Source organism: Anarrhichthys ocellatus, unplaced genomic scaffold (genome assembly GCF_004355925.1).
Source record: "Anarrhichthys ocellatus isolate YVR2014 unplaced genomic scaffold, GSC_Weel_1.0 scaffold28, whole genome shotgun sequence".
NCBI classification, from domain to species: Eukaryota; Metazoa; Chordata; class Actinopteri; order Perciformes; family Anarhichadidae; genus Anarrhichthys; species Anarrhichthys ocellatus.
Genome location: NW_022280058.1, coordinates 4,813,581 through 4,833,312, shown reverse-complemented (window position 1 = coordinate 4,833,312; position 19,732 = coordinate 4,813,581). Strand labels below are relative to the sequence as shown.

General features: G+C 39.8%; 3 protein-coding genes across 3 annotated transcripts in view; 1 reads left to right on the top strand and 2 right to left on the bottom strand.

The window, feature by feature from the left end:
- The first annotated feature begins 814 nt into the window (after positions 1-814).
- On the top strand, positions 815-6,326 carry elmod2 (ELMO/CED-12 domain containing 2). The gene is made up of 9 exons (XM_031863155.1): positions 815-930; positions 1,819-1,966; positions 2,058-2,086; positions 2,888-2,985; positions 3,113-3,242; positions 3,599-3,732; positions 5,009-5,077; positions 5,188-5,321; positions 5,458-6,326. Exons 2-9 carry the CDS (start codon positions 1,822-1,824, stop codon positions 5,613-5,615), a joined length of 897 nt encoding a protein of 298 aa, XP_031719015.1. The 5' UTR covers positions 815-930; positions 1,819-1,821; the 3' UTR covers positions 5,616-6,326.
- A 398-nt stretch (positions 6,327-6,724) lies between these two features.
- On the bottom strand, positions 6,725-9,067 carry ucp1 (uncoupling protein 1). Its single transcript, XM_031863154.1, has 7 exons — positions 8,980-9,067; positions 8,694-8,830; positions 8,169-8,367; positions 7,729-7,926; positions 7,497-7,598; positions 6,979-7,159; positions 6,725-6,840 (listed from the first exon to the last, which is right to left on the bottom strand). Exons 2-7 carry the CDS (start codon positions 8,817-8,819, stop codon positions 6,726-6,728), a joined length of 921 nt encoding a protein of 306 aa, XP_031719014.1. The 5' UTR covers positions 8,820-8,830; positions 8,980-9,067; the 3' UTR covers position 6,725.
- Positions 9,068-11,970: 2,903 nt separating this feature from the next.
- The window catches only part of tbc1d9 (TBC1 domain family, member 9 (with GRAM domain)), a 20,411-nt gene continuing 12,649 nt past the window's right edge, over positions 11,971-19,732 (bottom strand). Inside the window, exons 10-21 of the mRNA XM_031863256.1 lie at positions 18,226-18,440; positions 18,007-18,124; positions 17,633-17,918; positions 17,352-17,481; positions 16,944-17,042; positions 16,598-16,666; positions 16,207-16,447; positions 16,017-16,082; positions 15,501-15,587; positions 14,416-14,484; positions 13,976-14,079; positions 11,971-13,873 (exon numbers count right to left, since the gene is read on the bottom strand). Of these exons, the coding sequence (XP_031719116.1) occupies positions 13,007-13,873; positions 13,976-14,079; positions 14,416-14,484; positions 15,501-15,587; positions 16,017-16,082; positions 16,207-16,447; positions 16,598-16,666; positions 16,944-17,042; positions 17,352-17,481; positions 17,633-17,918; positions 18,007-18,124; positions 18,226-18,440 (2,351 nt within the window). The 3' untranslated portion in view covers positions 11,971-13,006. The remainder of the gene's footprint in view (positions 13,874-13,975; positions 14,080-14,415; positions 14,485-15,500; positions 15,588-16,016; positions 16,083-16,206; positions 16,448-16,597; positions 16,667-16,943; positions 17,043-17,351; positions 17,482-17,632; positions 17,919-18,006; positions 18,125-18,225; positions 18,441-19,732) is intronic.

Here is a 19,732-nt window from a genome sequence, read left to right as displayed (position 1 = left end):
GTTGAGTGCACCATTGGTGAGCAACTCAGTATAGGCTGCATGCATTGCTGATATGCCAGACATACTTAATAATAAGAGTGCGTGGTTTGTTGCAACCATTGTAAACAGTGTGTTTATGTATCAAAGAAAGTGTAAAACTCTGTGTCAGATATATCTGTATCGAGTAATGGAGATTTACAGCCAAATGATTGGTCCATTTTAAAAACAGACTCTCAATTTAATCTAACACACTCATATTGTGGATCTGGCATCATCTTGTGGTAAGATTTGGAAAGGCAAATGATTGGCTAAAATGGGTTCTATTAGCTTAAACCAATCTTATCTGAAGACTAATTTCATCTAAAGTACAGTCAGTTTCATTTTGTCTGTAGTACACACTTCATGGTGAGTCAGTTGGTTAACACTCCACTGATCTAGATCTACTATCCAGCTAATGCTTAAGATGCACAGTATTTGGACGACAGGTTGTCTGCATTATTATGTAGCTGCGAAGCATAGTCCATGTAGTGCAGCCTGGTGCAGACAGTAGTGAGGTTTGACCAGTAGATGGCGCTGATAGACTGTCACTGAACGGCTGGCCTGTGCTGTGTTCAAAGACGTCATGTCAATTGACCTAAACAATAAATTCAAACCAAGTTTCTGGGAGTGTGTCTGCTATCTTTTTGCAAAAATTGCAAACCATCCGCTCTTAAAAAAAAGGCAATCATATAAATGTAATGGTTGAATGTAAGTGTGCCTATATAATCCAAACATCTTCAATTTCTCAGGTGCGTGTTTTCACTTGCATGAGAACAGCTGTGTGTCTAGTCAGACCCTGAACACACCAGAGCCGGACTGTTGTCAAGAGAAGCGTTGCTGTATATTAATGTACCAAACAGAAGATAGCTTGTAAGTGAGGACACGTTTGGATATATATTCGTCGACAGAAAGGTAAGAGTAACTTCAGCGACTTGCTCCTCGTAAATACTATCAAGTACTAAGGCAATGCTCCCGACGCTACCAAATGTAGGTTAACATAGCTAGCGTTAGCAAACGGTTTGGTGAATACAATGACAACCTGTTGTCTAAAGCTGTTAGCTAACAGTTTGTAAGTTTCGATGGTAGTTAGCGCAGCTGGTTCATTAAAACCAGAGGTAAATGGCGACCAGTTTGGTAATATGTTGGCAGACTGTTTGCTAAAGCGCCACCTGATCGCCTAATGTTTGTAGCTCAACATAAACTGATTGCTCACGTTTGTCTGAAGTTAGCATTAGCTAATGCTAGCTACCACAAATGCTATTGTTTTGGCTGTTCTCTCAGTGAGCCTTCTAAAACGATCCCGTCTTATTGTTCGTTATATATTTGTATTTTAACAGTGACGTACGATCAGCTGATCTACTTATATATTGTCTCTGCTAACGTTACTGAAGAACAGTTTAGATGTAAGCTAGTTTCTACATTTAGATGCACTTTGTATATACTGGTTTATGCTACTTTGCACTTCTACTCCAGTACTTTCAAGATAAATATATTGTTTTTTTTACTGCTCTAAATCGTAACGGTAGTTATAAGTTACTTTGCAGAGTAATATTTGTCGTAAAAAATATACAATCAGCTTTTTAGATGTGATTCCTTGCTAGAAGTCAAAATGCCCATCTTTACAAAAAGTAGATAACAGTTAGAGCTGTAAAAATGAGCCAATTAAGTTAATTGGCAACTAGTTGGTCATTTTATAGTAATCACTATATAGTACGTATATATAATCACTGATGGCCAGCTGAGTTGAATTCGTCTGCTTGAATTCAAGTGACCGCTGTCTTTTCTCCCTCCATGTTGTAGAAGATGCTGGGGTACATCTGGACGTACATCTACTCGTCCATCCTGAGATACTGGCTGAAGTGGTTCATCCGACAGGCAACAAGGACATGTGAGCTGCAGAGAATATGTTCTGGATACAAGCCTGGGGCTACAAGGACAACAAAAGCAGGTGAATGAAATAATCCCAAATCTGGTTTACTTTTCCTGTTTAGTAAACATTCTTTCTAATATATGCATCTGCCTCTTGTGTCCTGTTGTAGAATATTCTCTGCGGTCATCAAAGAACAAGGTAAGAACATGTTAACTGTTATGTTTTTTTAGTAGGTGAGGGGTTGTATGTATGGTTTTGTTTCTGATAAAAAGGATTGTTCCAGCATCATCTTGATTCTTGAGTATTTGTGGTCCAAGAATAGCTTTCAATATAACTGTTGCTATTATTTTATGTTCAAGTTAAAGTTTCTTTTATGTAAAGCCAAACACATGATCACTTTAGCACAAACTTGCTGAACAACAGCAAGTTGACATATACCGATTATGTTAAACTGTCAATAATTTGGGTCATTTGTCAGTAGAAATGGTTTCTGGTTTCAGCTTTTGTTTTAAAGTCGTTACAAATGAATTGTCTTTTTAGTTTTATTTTAATGTTTTTTTGTAGATCTGGACAGTAATCTCACTGCAGATGTAAGATAGAAGCCTGATTGTTGATGTTTAAACTATGTGGTCCGACAGAGAAGGGTAAAGGAAACGCCCCTTTCTAAACTACTGACCTGTTCATTATCTGTTCGGCTGTTGAATGTGTGAACTCCAATAGAGTCATATCCTGTCAGCATAATCAGTCCTTATCTTTCACACACTTGCCTAGTTTAGATGAATGGACTCTTCTTGTCATTTATAGCTAGGTAAGCATTTTCCAATCAGCAGTCCATTCGGTGTAGAAACAAAAGGGCTTTGTCATCTTTCTTTGAAAGGTATTTCTTTGCTGTGGCTGACAGCATAGATTATATGGCAGCGATCTTTCTGTCTGGTTGCTCGTTGTATCGTTCATTTTATGTGACTACCTCCTCCTCTCCTGTGCTTTCCTCCTCTGTAGGTTTTAAGAGGAGCTTTGGAAACCAACAAGGATAATTTAGAGCAATGTGTGGATCAAATTATGAAAGAGAAGAATGTCAAACCCCAGAAAGATCCACTGTAAGGATATGTATCTGTTATTTTGAGGTTGTTTTTCACCAGCAATTATTTTATTTCCATAGTGTACTGTAAGTTTAATTTTTAAATCAATGTATTAATTGTTTGTTTAATCGTTCTACCTTTTTAGCTTCAAGGAAAGCCTACACATCTGTCTGTTACAAATAACAGGAAGCAGCAGCCTGTATATCTCTGTGGAAGATTTAAGAAAGGAAGTCTTCAACTCAGAAAACCAACAACACGAGGCCCTGCTGTTGAAGGTGTGTGTGTCACTGCTTCTGGATCCAGTTGATCATATGGTTTAACTGCTTGGTTACTGGTCCACACAATAAATAAGTGTCTGTCTGAAGTATACATATGTCTGGATCAGTCCTCGTGGATTTTTGTGATTTGATTGACAGACACTTACTTTGTAATAAGCTTAATGCCATGAACTAACAACTACTGCTAACATAGAAGCAGTTCAGGCTTTAGAATGAGAAACTACAGTTAAACAGTGCAATAAAATATGGAAAGTATCGATTATGAATCCAAAATGTTCTGCACAAAATGATTGAACCTATAACCCTGTACAGTGACAATTAAAATCTAACCCTATAATTATTTGTACTCTCAGCTGTGGGACCTGTTGATGCCAGCAGTCAAACTGGATTCCAGGATAACCAAACAGTGGGGAGACATTGGGTTCCAAGGAGATGACCCCAAGACTGACTTCAGAGGAATGGGAATGCTGGGCTTAATCAACCTTGTGTGAGTCCTCAATGTATACACTGTGTGTCAATATCAGCCTGAAAATTCAATCCCAAACTGCTGAGGGACTCCACACAGGACAGCCATCAGGACTTCATACTTTGCTGCAGCAACAGTTATTACATACGTTCTTATTAAGACAAGTAGAAATGTGTATCCAAATACGTAATGGCATCATTGTTTAAATGATTTGCACACACATAATCAGGGCCATATTTAGAACTATACACTCAGAAAAAGCTGCATTGTCGAACCTTGCAGGATCTTTGTCTAAAAATGTAACCAGGCACATATACGGTGAGGCTTCGCCGATCTCTGTTAATGATTTATCTGTGTGGAGCTTATCTGTGTGTTTTCCCTCTCGCAGTCTAGTAGCCTGTATTGCATAACATACTGTCACTTCTCAAACAGATGAAAGCTGTGGCAGAATAGAGAGAGAGAGAGGGAGAGAGAGAGAGAGAGAGAGGAACATTATCATCTTGAGTCTTCTCAAAGAAAACAACACACTGTGGAATTATCAAACCCCTAATCAGTATTACAAGAGGCAGTTATCGCTATGACCAATTTAAAACACAGAGGAGTCCATAGGCTAAAACGGGTTGACAATCATTGGACAATTGTGCCTTTTTCAGATCATTCGAGTCTATACTACCCACACGGATACACATTAGTTAAGTTTACAAAAGATGCATTTAACAAAACGACTTCAGCATTTTGAATATAACATTAACCATAAGAAACTGTAGCACGTTGGATTTTTTTGTTTTTAAAGACCACCCCACCAATTTATCACTACACTCCTGTAACATTGTCCGATTCATGGTGAAGATTTTTTTATAGAATCAAAATCGATGCATTTTACTGCCTTGTCAAAACTTTATGCCTACACCACCGACAGTTGGGTCGGAGATTCGAGTGTATTATGATTGTGGCTAATGTAGCTTCAAGGTCTGGTAAGCTTACTACTGTCTAACTCTACACCCACATATTTTTTCAACCCCAATTGACAAATCATGTTACACAATTTCTGACTTTTCAGACTTCATGCAGCTCCTCCTGAAGCCACAGTAGGCTTTATACAGTACTACTCCTGAAGACCATTAGACAGACCTTGATTTGTAAAATCACTTGACTTCACCTTTTTAAGGGTTATGGTTTTTGCCGGCAAGTACAAGATTACTGGTGAACGTGATCTTATTTGTAGATTAAACTAGAAATTGCAGGCAAATTGTACGACTATTTAAACAATGATTCTACTGAAATGTTTCTGTTACAGTTTTTTCAGTGAAAACTACACGGAGGAGGCTCGTCAGGTGTTGTCTCATGCAAACCATCCTAAACTAGGGTAAGATGCATTCATATACAAACATGGAATATCTGCATGTTTTCAGGCAAAACTTTGATCTTCCTAAATCATTCACTTTCTATGTTCCGTCACTTTTGGCATGTACTCAGGTATTCATATGCCATCGTTGGGATCAACTTGACAGAGATGGCCTACAGTCTCCTGAAGAGTGGTGCTTTGAAACCCCATTTCTACAACACAGTACTGGGCACACCTGAGCTCCGACACTTTCATCAGCTATACTGTGAGTGAAGGAAATCGCATCAGTTTTCTGATTCTGTCCCATCTTCTAGAAAAGTACAAAACTAAGTAGAATGTGAAATTTTGTTTTGTCTGCTTTTATAACGAATTCTCTAAAATGTGGGTTTCTTCTTTTCTAGGTTATCTGGCGTATGAATTTGATAAGTTCTGGGTGGCAGAAGAACCAGAAAGCATCATGGAGTTCAATCACTACAGAGAAAAATTCCATAACATAGTCAAGACGCATCTACAGGACCCTGACGTTACCCTCACACTGACTATCTGTTCTAAAAACTAACATTATTCAGAGATACCTCTCCATGGCCCCTGATGTTGTTTGATTGAGTAGAGAAAGGCAATGATGCGATGCTGAACATTATAAACATAAAAATCTGACCGAAGCCGTTTGGTCAGTCATGAATTCAAACAAATGAATCCTCGTATATTTGGTATTGTTTTCCATTGTTCACACTCTGTTCATCTTGTTACTGTGAGAGTAAAGGGTTTCAAAATAGAGCACAAATCTACGCTCTGTACCTCAAAAATGACCATTCCAGTGTTTGTTTAACCTTTGTGAAGGAGACATGAGAGCTGCTGTAGAGATAACAGGTCTGTCTTTTGTGAGGATTTAATCACTTTCAGTGAGCAAGCCGCCAATTTGTTGGTTATAAGACGGTTATTGAAAAGTGGCGATTAACTACCATATTTGTAGCTGTCTTGATTGTATTTATGTAAGCAAGACTTGTGTGTTGTGACACTTGTTCCGCTCAGGAATATAATTATGTCCAGCGATCACGGCTACATTTGTGCATGTTTTAATATGTCCCCGTGGATGGCATCTGTATCCTGTAATATAGGTGATGTGGAACTCAAACTGGTTGTTTGCCTCCATTTTCATAAATTTGTATGTCTGAAGACTGCATTTTTATTCTGTGTTTGGCTTTTGAGTAAAGTATGTAATGACTAACACTTCTGACTCAAAGGTAATAAATACACATTTTAATGTTTTGAAATGTGTTTTTTTGTGGTGAAAGTAGAGTTCATATAAATCTGTTTAACATTTTGCTGTGGGCACCAGTATTATTTAAAGGTGCACTGCTGTAAACTGCCTAAAATGTATGATTGGCAGATTTAGATTCAGAGTGGTAGCTCCATTCACTCCCATTAAATACCAAATGGGTTAACTATGAAAAAATGATAAATATAAAGATAGAAATGCATTTCAGTTCAACATGAAGTCAAATACAAGGTACACTTAACTCCAATATTCCTTTTTCAACAAAGGATTTTGTTCTTTGTCACCATAACACAAAAAGAATCAAACTAAAATGTGAGTTGATTTTCTTTCATCGATGTTCCAACACAGTGGTGGTTCCGATGTTTCAGTCAAACTATCAAACGGGAGTCTTCAATTCCTGTCCTCAACCCTCTTCTTAGTGACCATCATGGCTCTCTTGATTTGTTCGAAAGAGACAAACATCACAACGTTCCACGATCCCAACCTCAGAAATGAGGGCACAAATCTACAGGAAATAGAGAAAATGAAAGCTAAAATAGATCCACAAATGCAGCATTGCTTAAAACAATTTTATCAAATGACCTCAAGTACAAATATTCCTAAACAAATGAGTGTGTGCTAGCGTCAGAGAGGAGGAGCTCACCCTTTGTAGAAAGCCGTCGGACCCTCTTTAATCATCATGGTCCAGGAACAGTTAATAGCACTCTTGTACTGACCAGGTGGAGAGTTCATGTATCTAGTTTTCACCACATCTACTGGGGAAGCGATCACTGTGGTGACAAAGCCGGCACCAAACGCGGATACAAAGTGGCAAGGAAGGTTGTCTGTGGAGAGAAAGATTGTTAACTAAACAACTAAAGAGAGTAACCGGAGGGCCTTTGTTCTGAGCTGAGCACTATAGCAACTCATGTCAGCAGGTTATATAACTTTGTGAATGGGGCAATATAAATAATTGTTGTATCAACTACTATTTACAGCACTGTGAGGGAAACATACACCATGTACTGTACCAGCTGTTATCAGCTGTGGTGGAGTTGAAGGGGTGGGAGGGTGTGTGGATTTCTAACCCAATCAGCTGTCTGGGACGATATCGTGTGTGTGTGTGTGTGTGTGTGTGTGTGGTTGTAACAAAGGCAAACATGCATGAGCTCTCTCACTCACCTGACAACAGTTTGTGTCTAAGGATGGCCTCCTTGATCAGGCCGTATGTAACCAGCTCTGTGCAGTTGACAAGTGCATTTCTTGTGATGTTAGGCAGTGTGCCTAAAGAAGCCAGAAAAGAACGACAGCTTTTTGATCACTAGTCACTTATACATCATTTCTGGGTCTTATTTTCATGGCAGGCGACACCCCAATGAGTAACTCATTTTGAAGCACACTTCCTAAAAGGCACCTTTCCAGAGTCCGCGTATGCCCTCATTCTGGAAGATGTGTTTGTAGGCCTGCATGGTGCCAGTGTACCGACGAGCCACACCGTCCAGCTTCATCTGGGCTTGGAATCGAACCTTAACTACATCGGTGGGCTGTGCAAAAGACACCGCCATGGCGCCTGTGGTACAGCCAGCCAGGATTCTTACCAGTATACCGGGGTCTGGAGGGGGAAAGACAGGAACAACAAGCGGTGGAATAAAAGTACATACACTTTACTCTAAATTATTATGGCACCTGATACTGACTTAATATTACATGTTGTGTACTTCATTTAGTTGTTATATTCTATAGCTATTACTCCTATCTATATTGTACATACAGAAGCTGCTGTACATCTGTCAGTGCTGGATAAGGGATCCCTCCACTGTTGCCCCTGCATGTACTTCAAAAGCAACCACTTACTCTCTTTGCCACCGGTGTAGAAATCTCTGACGGTGTCGTAGAGGCCGATTCTGATGGAGGCGAAGCACATTTGTCTCTGAAGCCCCGCTACCAGCCCGTTGTACAGAGACCTGGGCCCCTCCGTTCGGATCATGGTGCTGATCGTCCCAAACACCCCTCTGTAGCGGATGCCTTCCACTCCCTTCATCTCTCCCTGAATCTGGGGTCACAGATTCAGATTGCACTCAAGGCTAAAACCAGCTTCACAGAACAAAAGTAGAGAACCTTTAGACTAAATGGTGCAGCGTGTTGCTACAAAAGTGTTGATGAGTGCAATTGATTTTGGGGGAAGGAGGTGGACTAAGGCAAGCTGCTCAGTCAATAGCAGCCAACATCAAACACCGAAGTTAGAACAACTAAAGATCACTATCACAATAATATATCTGATGCATTGCAGTAAATGTGAAGGAAACATGTTACGTAATCCTGGAGATGAGTTAGCAATGGTTTTGTTCTTTCTTTGTCAGTGTCACTGAACATATATACCTGTAGTCTGACTTTGGCTGTGTCCAGGGGAAATGTGATAAGGTCAGCAACACAGGCTGCAGCCCCAGCACTCGCCATCTTCACCCCCAGTGGAGGGGGAACATCTGACGGTTTAAGTCCCACCATGTTTCCCAATACTGGATTTACAGTTAAGCACCAACACACACAATCAGAGCAAGTTACCAGGAGAAAAACACCATATACATCTAATCATTCATCTTTTCCTTTAAAAGACTAGTGAATCCTTTAACAGCCTATCGATGATAAAAACATAAAACATACTTACATTGTTTGTCTAAAATTTAAGGTTCCCTTTGATCGTCAGTAGTTTGCTACCAGCAGGATTTGATTGGCCAGATTATAATCCATAAAAGGTGCCGCCCCGCAGAAAAGAAAGATGCATCTTTAGCTCTGTATTTATATATTATCCGGCCGGCTTTTTTTTATGGCATTTACAGAGAGGCGTTACTGTGTACTGCTGCAAGGGTCAAATCAAAGTCCACAGACTGTCAGAAAGTCAATGTTCAATTTACCCCACAGTGCAGGCACATATCGGAAAAACAACTATTTTACTTCCCCCATTCTAGGACTGTAACATCAGTACCTTTTCATCCAAATTGCGGTTTCCAAAACTATCTAAAAACCATTGTTAATATTTTTAAATTGTAATTTCTTGCCTTCAAATCAACACGATATCCATTCTCATTCAGTACAGTAAGTAGATCTTCCTTCTGTCCTGTATCTGACGCTTCATATTAAGTAATTATTTACTTTATTCAACCGAGTGTCTTCACCAAAACCACAGTCATAATAAAGCACTATCATTTGGTTTAACAGAGAAAGTGTTTGGAGCTGATTGGCTAAAAACGTTTAGAGCTTCAACACGTTGCGCTTTCACTTTTGTAATGGCGTTATTGTATCATAAAGTACTTGCTCATTTGTTTGTTGTAAAATGTATTATATCCTGTTGTCAGTTTATGATTTATTAGTATACTTTGCACAATTTTATAGAAGAGGGCACTGACTTTTTTTTTAAAACGTTGGGGCGGGGGGGGGGGGGGGGGTGACTTGAGCTTGTGACTGAAGTTCACAATGCATCAGATAAGAACTTTGCCACATTGGGTTCGGCCTCTCAGCAGTTTGGCAGTGCCTGGGCCTGTTTCATAAGACCTGTTCCTAAATCCAACCCATGTAGCTTCTCAGTTAGTATAGGGATTACGGGAAAATGTGATTTGGGGAAAAAGAAACAGGGAAGAAAATTTCAGTTACCAGTTTATTAGGTTCAACTAGCAAAACTATAGACATCTCCTAAGACATTGAAGGAATCCTCTCAAGCATCTTGTTTCCCCATTCATTCATGTCTTTCTCCATGTAATCAGTGACTATTAAAAATCAACACTGAAATAGTGTAGCCATATTTCTTAGATTTGCTAAAACCTCAAAAGAGACTTTTTAATTTTGTTACAACCAATGGCTGCAACATAAATGGGAGACCAGATAAACTAAACTAAACATGGAGAGTCAGTAATCAGTGATGTCAGCATATGTGGATGTCTGGAGCAAACAAAAACAGCAGCCGTGTCAGCCAGGAAAGAGACTTTAAAGCTGGAACCACAGCAGGCTGAGGTGTGGCTCACCAGCTGACGATCAACATCCTAAAAGACAGAAAAGAGACAACAAACAGGACACAGACACCTAGTGGAAAGGACGAGTCGTAACAATTTGAAGAGTTATAAGCAAATTTCCATCTATCCTGTTCTAACAAAACATCATTTCTGATAGATTAATCATCTATAGCTTTGTCGTGTGTCTGAGAGGGGAAGTCTCTGCAATAAACAGAAGGTCCAGTTTTAAGTGAGCTGACTTTGCTGTGATTGGTCAACCTGAGCCACAACCCCAGTGTGTTCGGTCCACAGAGAGAGAGAGAGAGAAAGGGAGGACCTGTGACCAACTGAGGTTTGATACGGGTGTTACTCAAGGTGCATGTTTTTCACTTTCCCTCTGAATTGTAGAAGAGTAGAAGTATAAAGTAACATGAAAACAAATTACTCAAATAAAGGACCTTAAATGTGTACTTAAGTACAGAACTTGAGTAAATGTGCTAAGTTACATTAACCACTGTAGGCAAGATAGATGCGCATGTACTTCTTTCATAATGAACATGTTGCTGTATTAATACTCCAGTTCTACTAGATCAGTGGTTGAAGAAGTATTCAGATATTTTGCGAAAGTAAAAGTAATAATAACAGAGTGTAATGTGAAGATATTCTGTTACAAGTAAAAGTCCTGCATTCATTCAACTTAAATATAGGAAATATGCTCATTATGCATCAAAATTGCCCTTGTGGATTTTGGTTACTAATATATTAACATTTATTTAAGTACAATTTTGAAATATTAGTACTTGAGTATTTCCATTCTATGCTAATTTATACTTCTAAACCACTACATCTCATAGGCAAATACTGTACTTTTTACTCAACCACATGTTTTGAATGACTTTGCAGATTCAGATTAGTAATAAAAAATAATATAATATATATTATTCCAAAATAGATCATTCTGCATGAGTAGTACTTTTGGTACTTTAAGTATAGATGGATATTTTTTAATTAAGTAAAATATTTCTACACTGTGGTATTGCTACTTTTACTACTTCTTCCACTGCTTTATAACAAGTAGTAACATTTTGGAAACTGATCATATGTTTTGTATATCAAATATAAATCTGCAAAAAAATGTTTCCCTTCCCCTGAAATTTATTGGAGTATAAATATAAAATAACACGAAAATGCAAGTCAAGTAAAGTTCAAGTATACTTTAAAAAGACATTTAAATAAGATACTTATTTCAACATAACCTTTTGTTTGTTTATCATATTGTAAACTTTCATATTTTTATTTTCACTTATACTATTGCATGTTTATTGTCAAGCAACAATCTCCAAGTCAAATTCCTTGTATTTGCAAACATACTTGGCAATAAACAGTTTCTGAAGTACCTTAAAAAGGCACTTAGTTACATTCCATCACTCTACTAGTCAGGCACTAATAAGAAATATTGGATTTACTGTAAAGCACCAATTTTAGGTTGTGTAAATAGAGGTTTAACACGTTTAAAAAGAACAAATGATAATGAAATAAATCATATTTTCTGGCTAAAAATCATGTCATGTAAATTAATGATTGTAGCATAAATAATCTTCCACCAGATGGCAGTAACACACAGTGTGCTCGGTCATACATTAAGTAAATGAAAAAGGCTTGAGGCTACTGTGCAGCATCGAATCAATCATACCGTAGTTTTAATTAGATGGAGTGATACACAATGCAGTGGAATCCACAGTAAAAATACCTGGACACGTAAAAACAAGTTTGAAAACAGCAACGTAAAAATGTACAGAGCAAAAAAAGGTTAAAACGTGGACAAAGAAAAAAAGGCCATAACATCTTAGTGGATCACATGTTGGAAAGAAAGTGCAGGCTTTTCATTCAACAGCATGTTTAGTCTAATCATTTCTTAGAACACATGAATTCCTTAACCATCAGTTGTGAGTCACAAAAAAATGGTATTACCAATAAATAACTGCAGAAAACACACCCGGGCAATTATTGGGTATATTACTCTGAAGAGTGATTGTTCACAATGTTATTTTGTGTGTGTGCGTGTGTGCGTGTGTGTAAAAGGGAATAGTTCCACTCAATAGCCAAAGTGGCACATTGCTTTAAAAAGATGTGGAGCCAGAGAGAGTTTACACAATATATGAAAACTCACTTCATCATTGAATTTTCACAGCTTTGGTCTGTATTTGTCCATATTGTCATTCGAAGGGAAACTTAAAAACGTTTTCTGATTGACAGGAAATGGAATCATAAAGTAAGGAAGCGATAATTTGGCTGGATATAATGTAAGGTGATCGTACGTAGACTATCAATACCCCAGTTTAGAACTGTACTGTTTCTGTGGACATTTACATCTACATAGCCTAAGAGTGCTGAAGATTACAATATTAACATCTATGCATAATGTCTTTTAAAGTACAGCTACGACACGTGCACACCGACTTCATCTGGGCGAACCTTAACATTAACGTCCTATTCCCTCTGCGCTGGACAGAATCAAGTGATTGTTTTAATAAAAGTCTTTCACATCTGGTAAAATACATCGCTAACAGCAGTTTTTGGTCACATTCATTCAACCATCTTTATCATACACATTCACAGACCTTCATTGTCCTCTAAAACTCACAGAGACATTTTTCACAAACGACTGAGAACCACGTTTCCCTTTTTAAAAAGTCTGCGTGTGAAATCTCAGCCAGATAGCGAGATCTCATAGTCACTCGTTGAGAGAAGGCGGCGCCCGACTTGATGGACATTCTTGGCGTTAGTTATTCGAGCCGCCACCTCCACTGGCTTCTCGAAATAATGCACCAGGGCCTGCTCGGTGAGCACAGACGCCAGGAACTGCTCGAACGTGATGGTCCAGTCTTTATCGATGCTCGTGCTGTGAGGCAGCCCTCGGTCGGGGGGGCCGCCGCCGCGAGGCCGGCTGCTTCTTCTTTCGCCACTGGAGCCGTTGTCGCTGCGCACCAGCACTGTGTCGTCTGCTATGTCCTCGCACTGCATCTTCTCATCCAGCTCATGGGAGCCTGCGCTGAGCACCGAGTAAGATGACATTGAAGTGTCATCTTTGGTTTCATCATCCGAGATCAGCATGGCGGATGATGTGCCCGTGTCTTTGGGAGAGGAGTCCTCCAGCTTGATGTCTTGCATAGGTGGCAGCTGCTCGCTCCTTCCGTCCCACTTCCTGTCCCCCTTCCTGTCCCCCTTCCCGTCCCCCTTCCCGTCCCCCTTCCCGTCCCCCTTCCTGTCCCCCTTCCCGTCCTCACAGGGGCTCGGCTTGTTCTCCGGACCTGCAGGGGCAAAGCAGTCAGCGCGACCATCGAGCACAGCCTCCTGGCTGGTTTTGGGGTCTGTGGCTTCTCTGGTACACATGCTCGGCCCTGATTTACCCTCCATGTTGTGGTCCTTCCGGCCAGAGGAGGAGAAGAGCTTTCCCACCTCTCCCATTTCCAGCAGCAGACTGGTGACTGTCGCCGTGGCGTGATAGAGCTCCTGTTCTGCAATGTCCTCACTGAACATGCTGTAGAGGGTCTTGCAAAGCTCAATAAACTGGCTCTGGAGAAAAAAACACAAGAGGTCAGTTATACTGTACTGTAACTACAGAGTTTCTTATGCACGTACTGTATACAACAACTGATACCGAGGGTGAAGTCTTACCTGATTCAGCTTGGGGAAGTCTTTTGTGTTTTCTAGTTTAGTTTTCGTCTCCTGGTTCCACAGTTTCAAGTAATGGCGATATTCAGGAGTGTTCAGTTTTTTCACTGTGTGATGTACAAAGAACGTGTAATTAAGTCATATTTTGGTTTTAGAAAAGCATTTTGAAACAAATGTCTGCCTACATGTTTTGGAAACTTTACAATCCTGTTTAGTCCATGAAAATCACCCATTATCTTGAATCAATAACCTTTTGTGTGAACACAACAGGAGTTTTCTTGGCTGCTAATTGAGACTAAAGGCAATTTCACACTTGTTTTGTTTGCCATTTGAAATGAGACAAAACATTGTTTCGCTCATTTTAGACAAATGTGACTGTGTAGTATGTTGTATGAGATCTATACATTCAGGCTTTTACATTCTTTTTGCATTATGCTGCATACCTTTTTCAGTCTTAAATGTAACTCTGACAAAGCCATCATCCCGCTCACTTCTGCACTTTGAGTCGTGACCTGAGGAGAGAGGATCAAACATCAACCATTTGTTATTAAATTAAATTAAATAAAATAAAAAAAAAAGACAGATTATCCAAATCCAACAGCTAGACTGGACTTTCAGCACCCATCTTTTAGCAGCATCCTCATATAATATTAAACTAAATTAAATATACTGTATTTTCTTGCAGTAGAGTCCTGCCCTACTTCTCTACATCCAGGACAGGATATAGCATAACAGTATATCGTCAGTGCCTATTGAAAGTTGAATGTCTAAACAACAGCTCTCGGATCAGCCAAAGCTGTTTGAGGCAGTTTCTCTGTCTTCTGCACATTCAACAACAGGATTCTCCTGCAGGCTTGTGCCTTTGCAAGCATAGTTTCACTTATGCACACATTTGTTTTTGTGCTCATGCTTTCATCAATGTCTGCGTACCCAATGCAAGCGGCACGCGATGTCTGCGGCTTCAAGGTTAACACAACCCACACTTTTCACAACAAATCACATGCCCATGACCACAAAAACTAATTTCACTTGTGCAAATATCACAATGGGAATCTCAAGTCCTTAATATTATAAACAGCAACATTGTTGGGAACAAAAGCACAACAAATGACTCGGGGGGAAATGTCTTCTGCTAAATAATTGTGAAGTGAAGTTCTGAAGTGATGACATCATTTCCCCCCTTTGTATTAACTTTATCTTTACTATGTAATTGGCAGAATTGGGTTCTTAAGGTAATTTCTGTTTTCCTCTATTGTTTTATTCATTAAAATTATATTTAATTTTATTATGCAATTTATTTTTTCATCTGTTATCTCCATTTTTTAAATATTTCATCTTGAGGGTGTTGTGGTGAGGGTAAGGTGGCTAAGAAATGTTGGAAAAATTGAAACTGTTTGCGACAAACAAAGTTTATGTTGATGTTATATTATATTATTGTGGTACACCTGCATAGTGATCTTATTATGGAAAGGATGTCGTCAACGCAACACAAATTTGATCGCAAAAAAAGTTGATCTTGGGTTCGTACCGATGGACGTTTCTGGAGTGATGTCTTCAAAGAAGTACTGTGTGGCCTCAAAGGCAGAGTCAGGCTCTTCAGGTTCGTGAATGATTTCTGGGGGCAAAGAAATTAGGAGTTTCACAAACTTGGCTTGTGAAAACGTTCTGTCAACCTTTCTTTGTCATTTTATCCCAGATTATGATTTTAAAAAATAATATAAGAAAATATTAGGCTCATCAGTTTTTAATGTAAATAAGAAATGCTAATAAAAGTGAAACCTATGTATGCCTTTAAATTCAGGACTTAAAGGCAAAATACCGCCAGTTATCTCATTTTACAGAAAAGCATGCTGACAAAGTAAATACTGAGAAAATGAATTGCCGAGTGAAGTGTGACAAAGAGCTCAACATTTTTTCTCTCAAACATTTTTCACTGAGCCACCTCTTTTCTGCACAGCTAATAATCCTCCTCCACTGAAATGAAATATCTTCTGTAGTTTCCTAAAGACGACTTTTATTGAAGTGCATCTATGCACGCACTCACCAGGTATGACATGCATCTTGTAGAGGAGCTTCAGCTTCTCAGTGAGGTCCCCGTGACACAGGACACCTAAAACCAACAAGCTTTAGAGTTTAGAAACATCTCACTGTTTCTAAATTAGATATATAATCTTGGATACAATACAAGAATAATGACAGTGTGAATATTTACACAGGCATCTTACTAGTCTTACCAAGGCCACTGATGAACTCCCGAAAATTGACGAGAGCATCTCCGTTTTGGTCAAGGAGACGGAAGAAGCGCAAAGCCAGAGGGTCCGAGTGGGCACCGTTGGCCCAGGAGAACAGCAGGTTGAACAGGCCCTTGAACTGCTCCACGTCGATGCGGTACTGCTCCAGGTAGGGCAGGCTGGGGTCATGCCCCTCAGTGGAGTTGCTGCTGCCGCCCCAGTAACAGCTGGTCAGGTGCTCTGCCTGAAGAGAGGAAGAGACGAGTGAGTACTGTGCAATTTCGTATGCAAATTAAGAAAACTTAAATGTAAAAAGTAAACTGTAAAAACACGGTGGCAGAACAGTAAGTGTTTGCTGGAGGTACACAACATGAATACGTAAGCTGTAACTCACCTTGAACAGCATATAGAGCTCCTCCAGCTCGTCCATGCTAAAGGCAGTCTCTGTTACAATAGTCCTCACCTAAAACACACAGTATAAATACGTTAAGTATAAATAGAAGAAAGAGAATAATGTTAGGCGTGACCAGAGCAGAGTATCTCATCATGACAAGAATGTCGATGTCGCATTAAAAGCGCAAATCTAATTTGACCTGCAGCACTAAGAGAATTTTGTAGGCGCTTGATTACTGTTCTGCTATCCGCACAAGCGGGTTGAACAAGAACATTATAGTAAATACAGTACTTTTAAACATGCGTCTAATTCTAGTATCAATAAAGCTATATCAGGGGGTCCTTACCACGTTGCGTTTTGTTGTATCTTCAATGGTTTGGATGACTCTCAGTCTCTGTTTGAATCGCATCTGTTCAATTACATCTGCACGGATTGAACCAAAATTCTGATGCAAAGAGAAGGACAAACATGGAGAAATATAGGTCAACCCAGCTGTGGAAGGCTGGAGACAGTTGCATCATGGTGAGCAGACAGCTGTGTGTTCTCAGATATATTTAAAGTTAAATTAAATTAAAGTTCAAATCATATAAATTGAAAACATACTAGATTTCATTACAGCTTCTTCGATAAAGAAAATGGATGACAAAACTCCATTATGAGGCACTTGATAAATGTCAGATTTGTACTTTTTCCCCTGCACGTCTCACGACCAAACACAGAGGACGACAGACTCATTATCGTCCAGGTTAAATACCTCATAGGAGCTGCGGACTAGTTTAAAGATGTCGACCTCTGGATGCGGTTCTCCATTGTCTGTCAGTAATGAGTGCAGGTGGGGGATGGGAGGGAGGGTGCTGTCCTTATTGGTGACACTGTCCAAGTATCTACAACACACAAATGATTTACCAAATATTAGACTTATTTCAGGCTTGTGGGATAAAAATATCTGATAAATGGTGAAGTAGTTTTTTAGGGTTTTAGAGTTACCCTAAACAGTCAGAAGCTAGATATTTTGTCCCTTTTGCCTCTCCTTACCTGCCCAGTACAGTCATGGCCTCTCCGTCATCCTTGCAGCCCAGCAGCTGGTGGATGTTGGCGTGCAGCACCGAGAGCGCCAGCTGAAAGATGACCTTGATGCCATCGTAGAAGAAGCAGTCCACCACCACAACTGCGCTCTCGAACGGCATGACGGACAGGAAGAGGGTGAGGAACCAGGAGAGGGAGATAGTGGAGATGACCCCGAGGTCCTGCATGCAGTCGTACAGCTGAGGAACGTACTCACGGGCGAGCTCCTCAAACACCCCCTGATCGACTAGGGCTCCTGGGGAATACGTGGTGAAAAGAAGAGGATGTTAAACCAATGGAAAGCTGTCAAACAAACACCCTAAATTACAGAAGCACATACTGACCGACAACCCTAGTGTTGTAGTAGTCAGGCAGCATCCTCTCACAGAGCGCCACAAGCAGCCAAAAAGCCTCCTCTTCTTTGGCGTAGAGCAGCAACACAGATGTCACAATATTCATAGCCTGTGGTGTCGAGGAAGAGAAGAATGAACTCAAGTATTGTCAAGGATTACAAGGTTTCTGCCAGTTCATGTTCAAAATCCAAACAGGAGGAGTGCGTGTACCTGACAGTATCCAATGCTGGGGTTTCTAAATGCGTAGGCTGTGAGGACCCTGCGGAGGGCAGCGATGCCCATCTCATTCTGGAAGGCTGGGTGCTCGGGGAGAGAGCGGTGCAGGTCCCGCTCTATCTCCTCTGTGGCCAGGTTGTATTTGCCCAACGACTTCTCCACCAGGTCTTCGTAGTATCCGGGGTGAGTGGCCATCTCGTTGATCGCCCCTATGAAAAAAAGCACAAAAGATAAAATCTCCTCTTACAAGAGCGATGCTAACAGTCCTTGTAAGGGTTGCTTACGTGCAAAGCGGTTATTAAATATTTAAATACAATAAGATAAGATCAACTTTATTGATCTGATGCAGGAGATATGCAGATAGAAGTAAAAAATGAAAAAGCTAGAATACCACATACAGTTACATTATAGACACCTACCATATACAAGTGAAGCATGAAAAAACTAAAATAAAGAAAGTACTAAATACTATGTTTCAACAGGCTACATATCCATCACAGTATCTATACCGGAATGTGGTACTGGAGCTTCTGTTTATTAAGTGCAAAGTACCAAAATGTTGTTATTTCACTTAAACTACCCTTTTTGTCACTTGAGTGAGTATATAGTCCATTTTATTCTTTAATTTAAATTTATTTAATTGAGAATTTTTGTCTTTATGTTGAACCCTTTGTCTTTATTTTAACAAGTAACAAAACAATAAAACATCATGCATTCATGGATAAAGAAGGGATTGTGCTGGTGAGATTTAAAAAAAAAAAATCAATTTATGAAGACATCTCACTAAAGAATAAAGGAAACAACTGCCATAACTAACGCAGTCAGCCAGGTAGGATATCTCTTTTTTTACAGTATAGTAAACTACATTACCCATTGTGTTAAACATCACACCTTAAAGTGATGTGCTATAACACCTATTTCATTGTATTTATGTGAATTACTTTGCAGTAAAACCTGGAGAAAATCTCAGCACAGTTCTCTACATACCTCAGAACACTGGCTCATTAAGCTCACCAAACTGGTTATTACACCCTTTGTTCGAAAATAAGATGCCAAACAGGTCAACAACTGAATGTTTTAAATAAGTAAGGTACTTGTTTTTCTTGGAGGTTTCATTGCAGGAGGTGCAGGCAAAGGTGACTATAGGTGAATACAATGCAGCTATGACAACGGTCATGTGAGCCATAAGTGGGTCATTGGGGAGTGAGGGAGGAGGTGAGGTGAGGTCGAGTACAAGCTTCTGCACGACTGTGTCTGTACACAGGAAACTCTGGAGCGGGTGCATACATGAACACGCAGCATGTTGTTAAAGAATGACAGTCACAAGCTACAGCTCCTCATTCTTCATTCCATTGTTTGGTAGCTAGGTTTAAAAAGTTGGGTTCAGGCACTCATGTAACATAATACATGCATATGTATGCTGTGGTATGTCCTGTTTCTCTCTCTCTCTCTCTCACACACACACACACACACACACACACACACACACACACACACACAC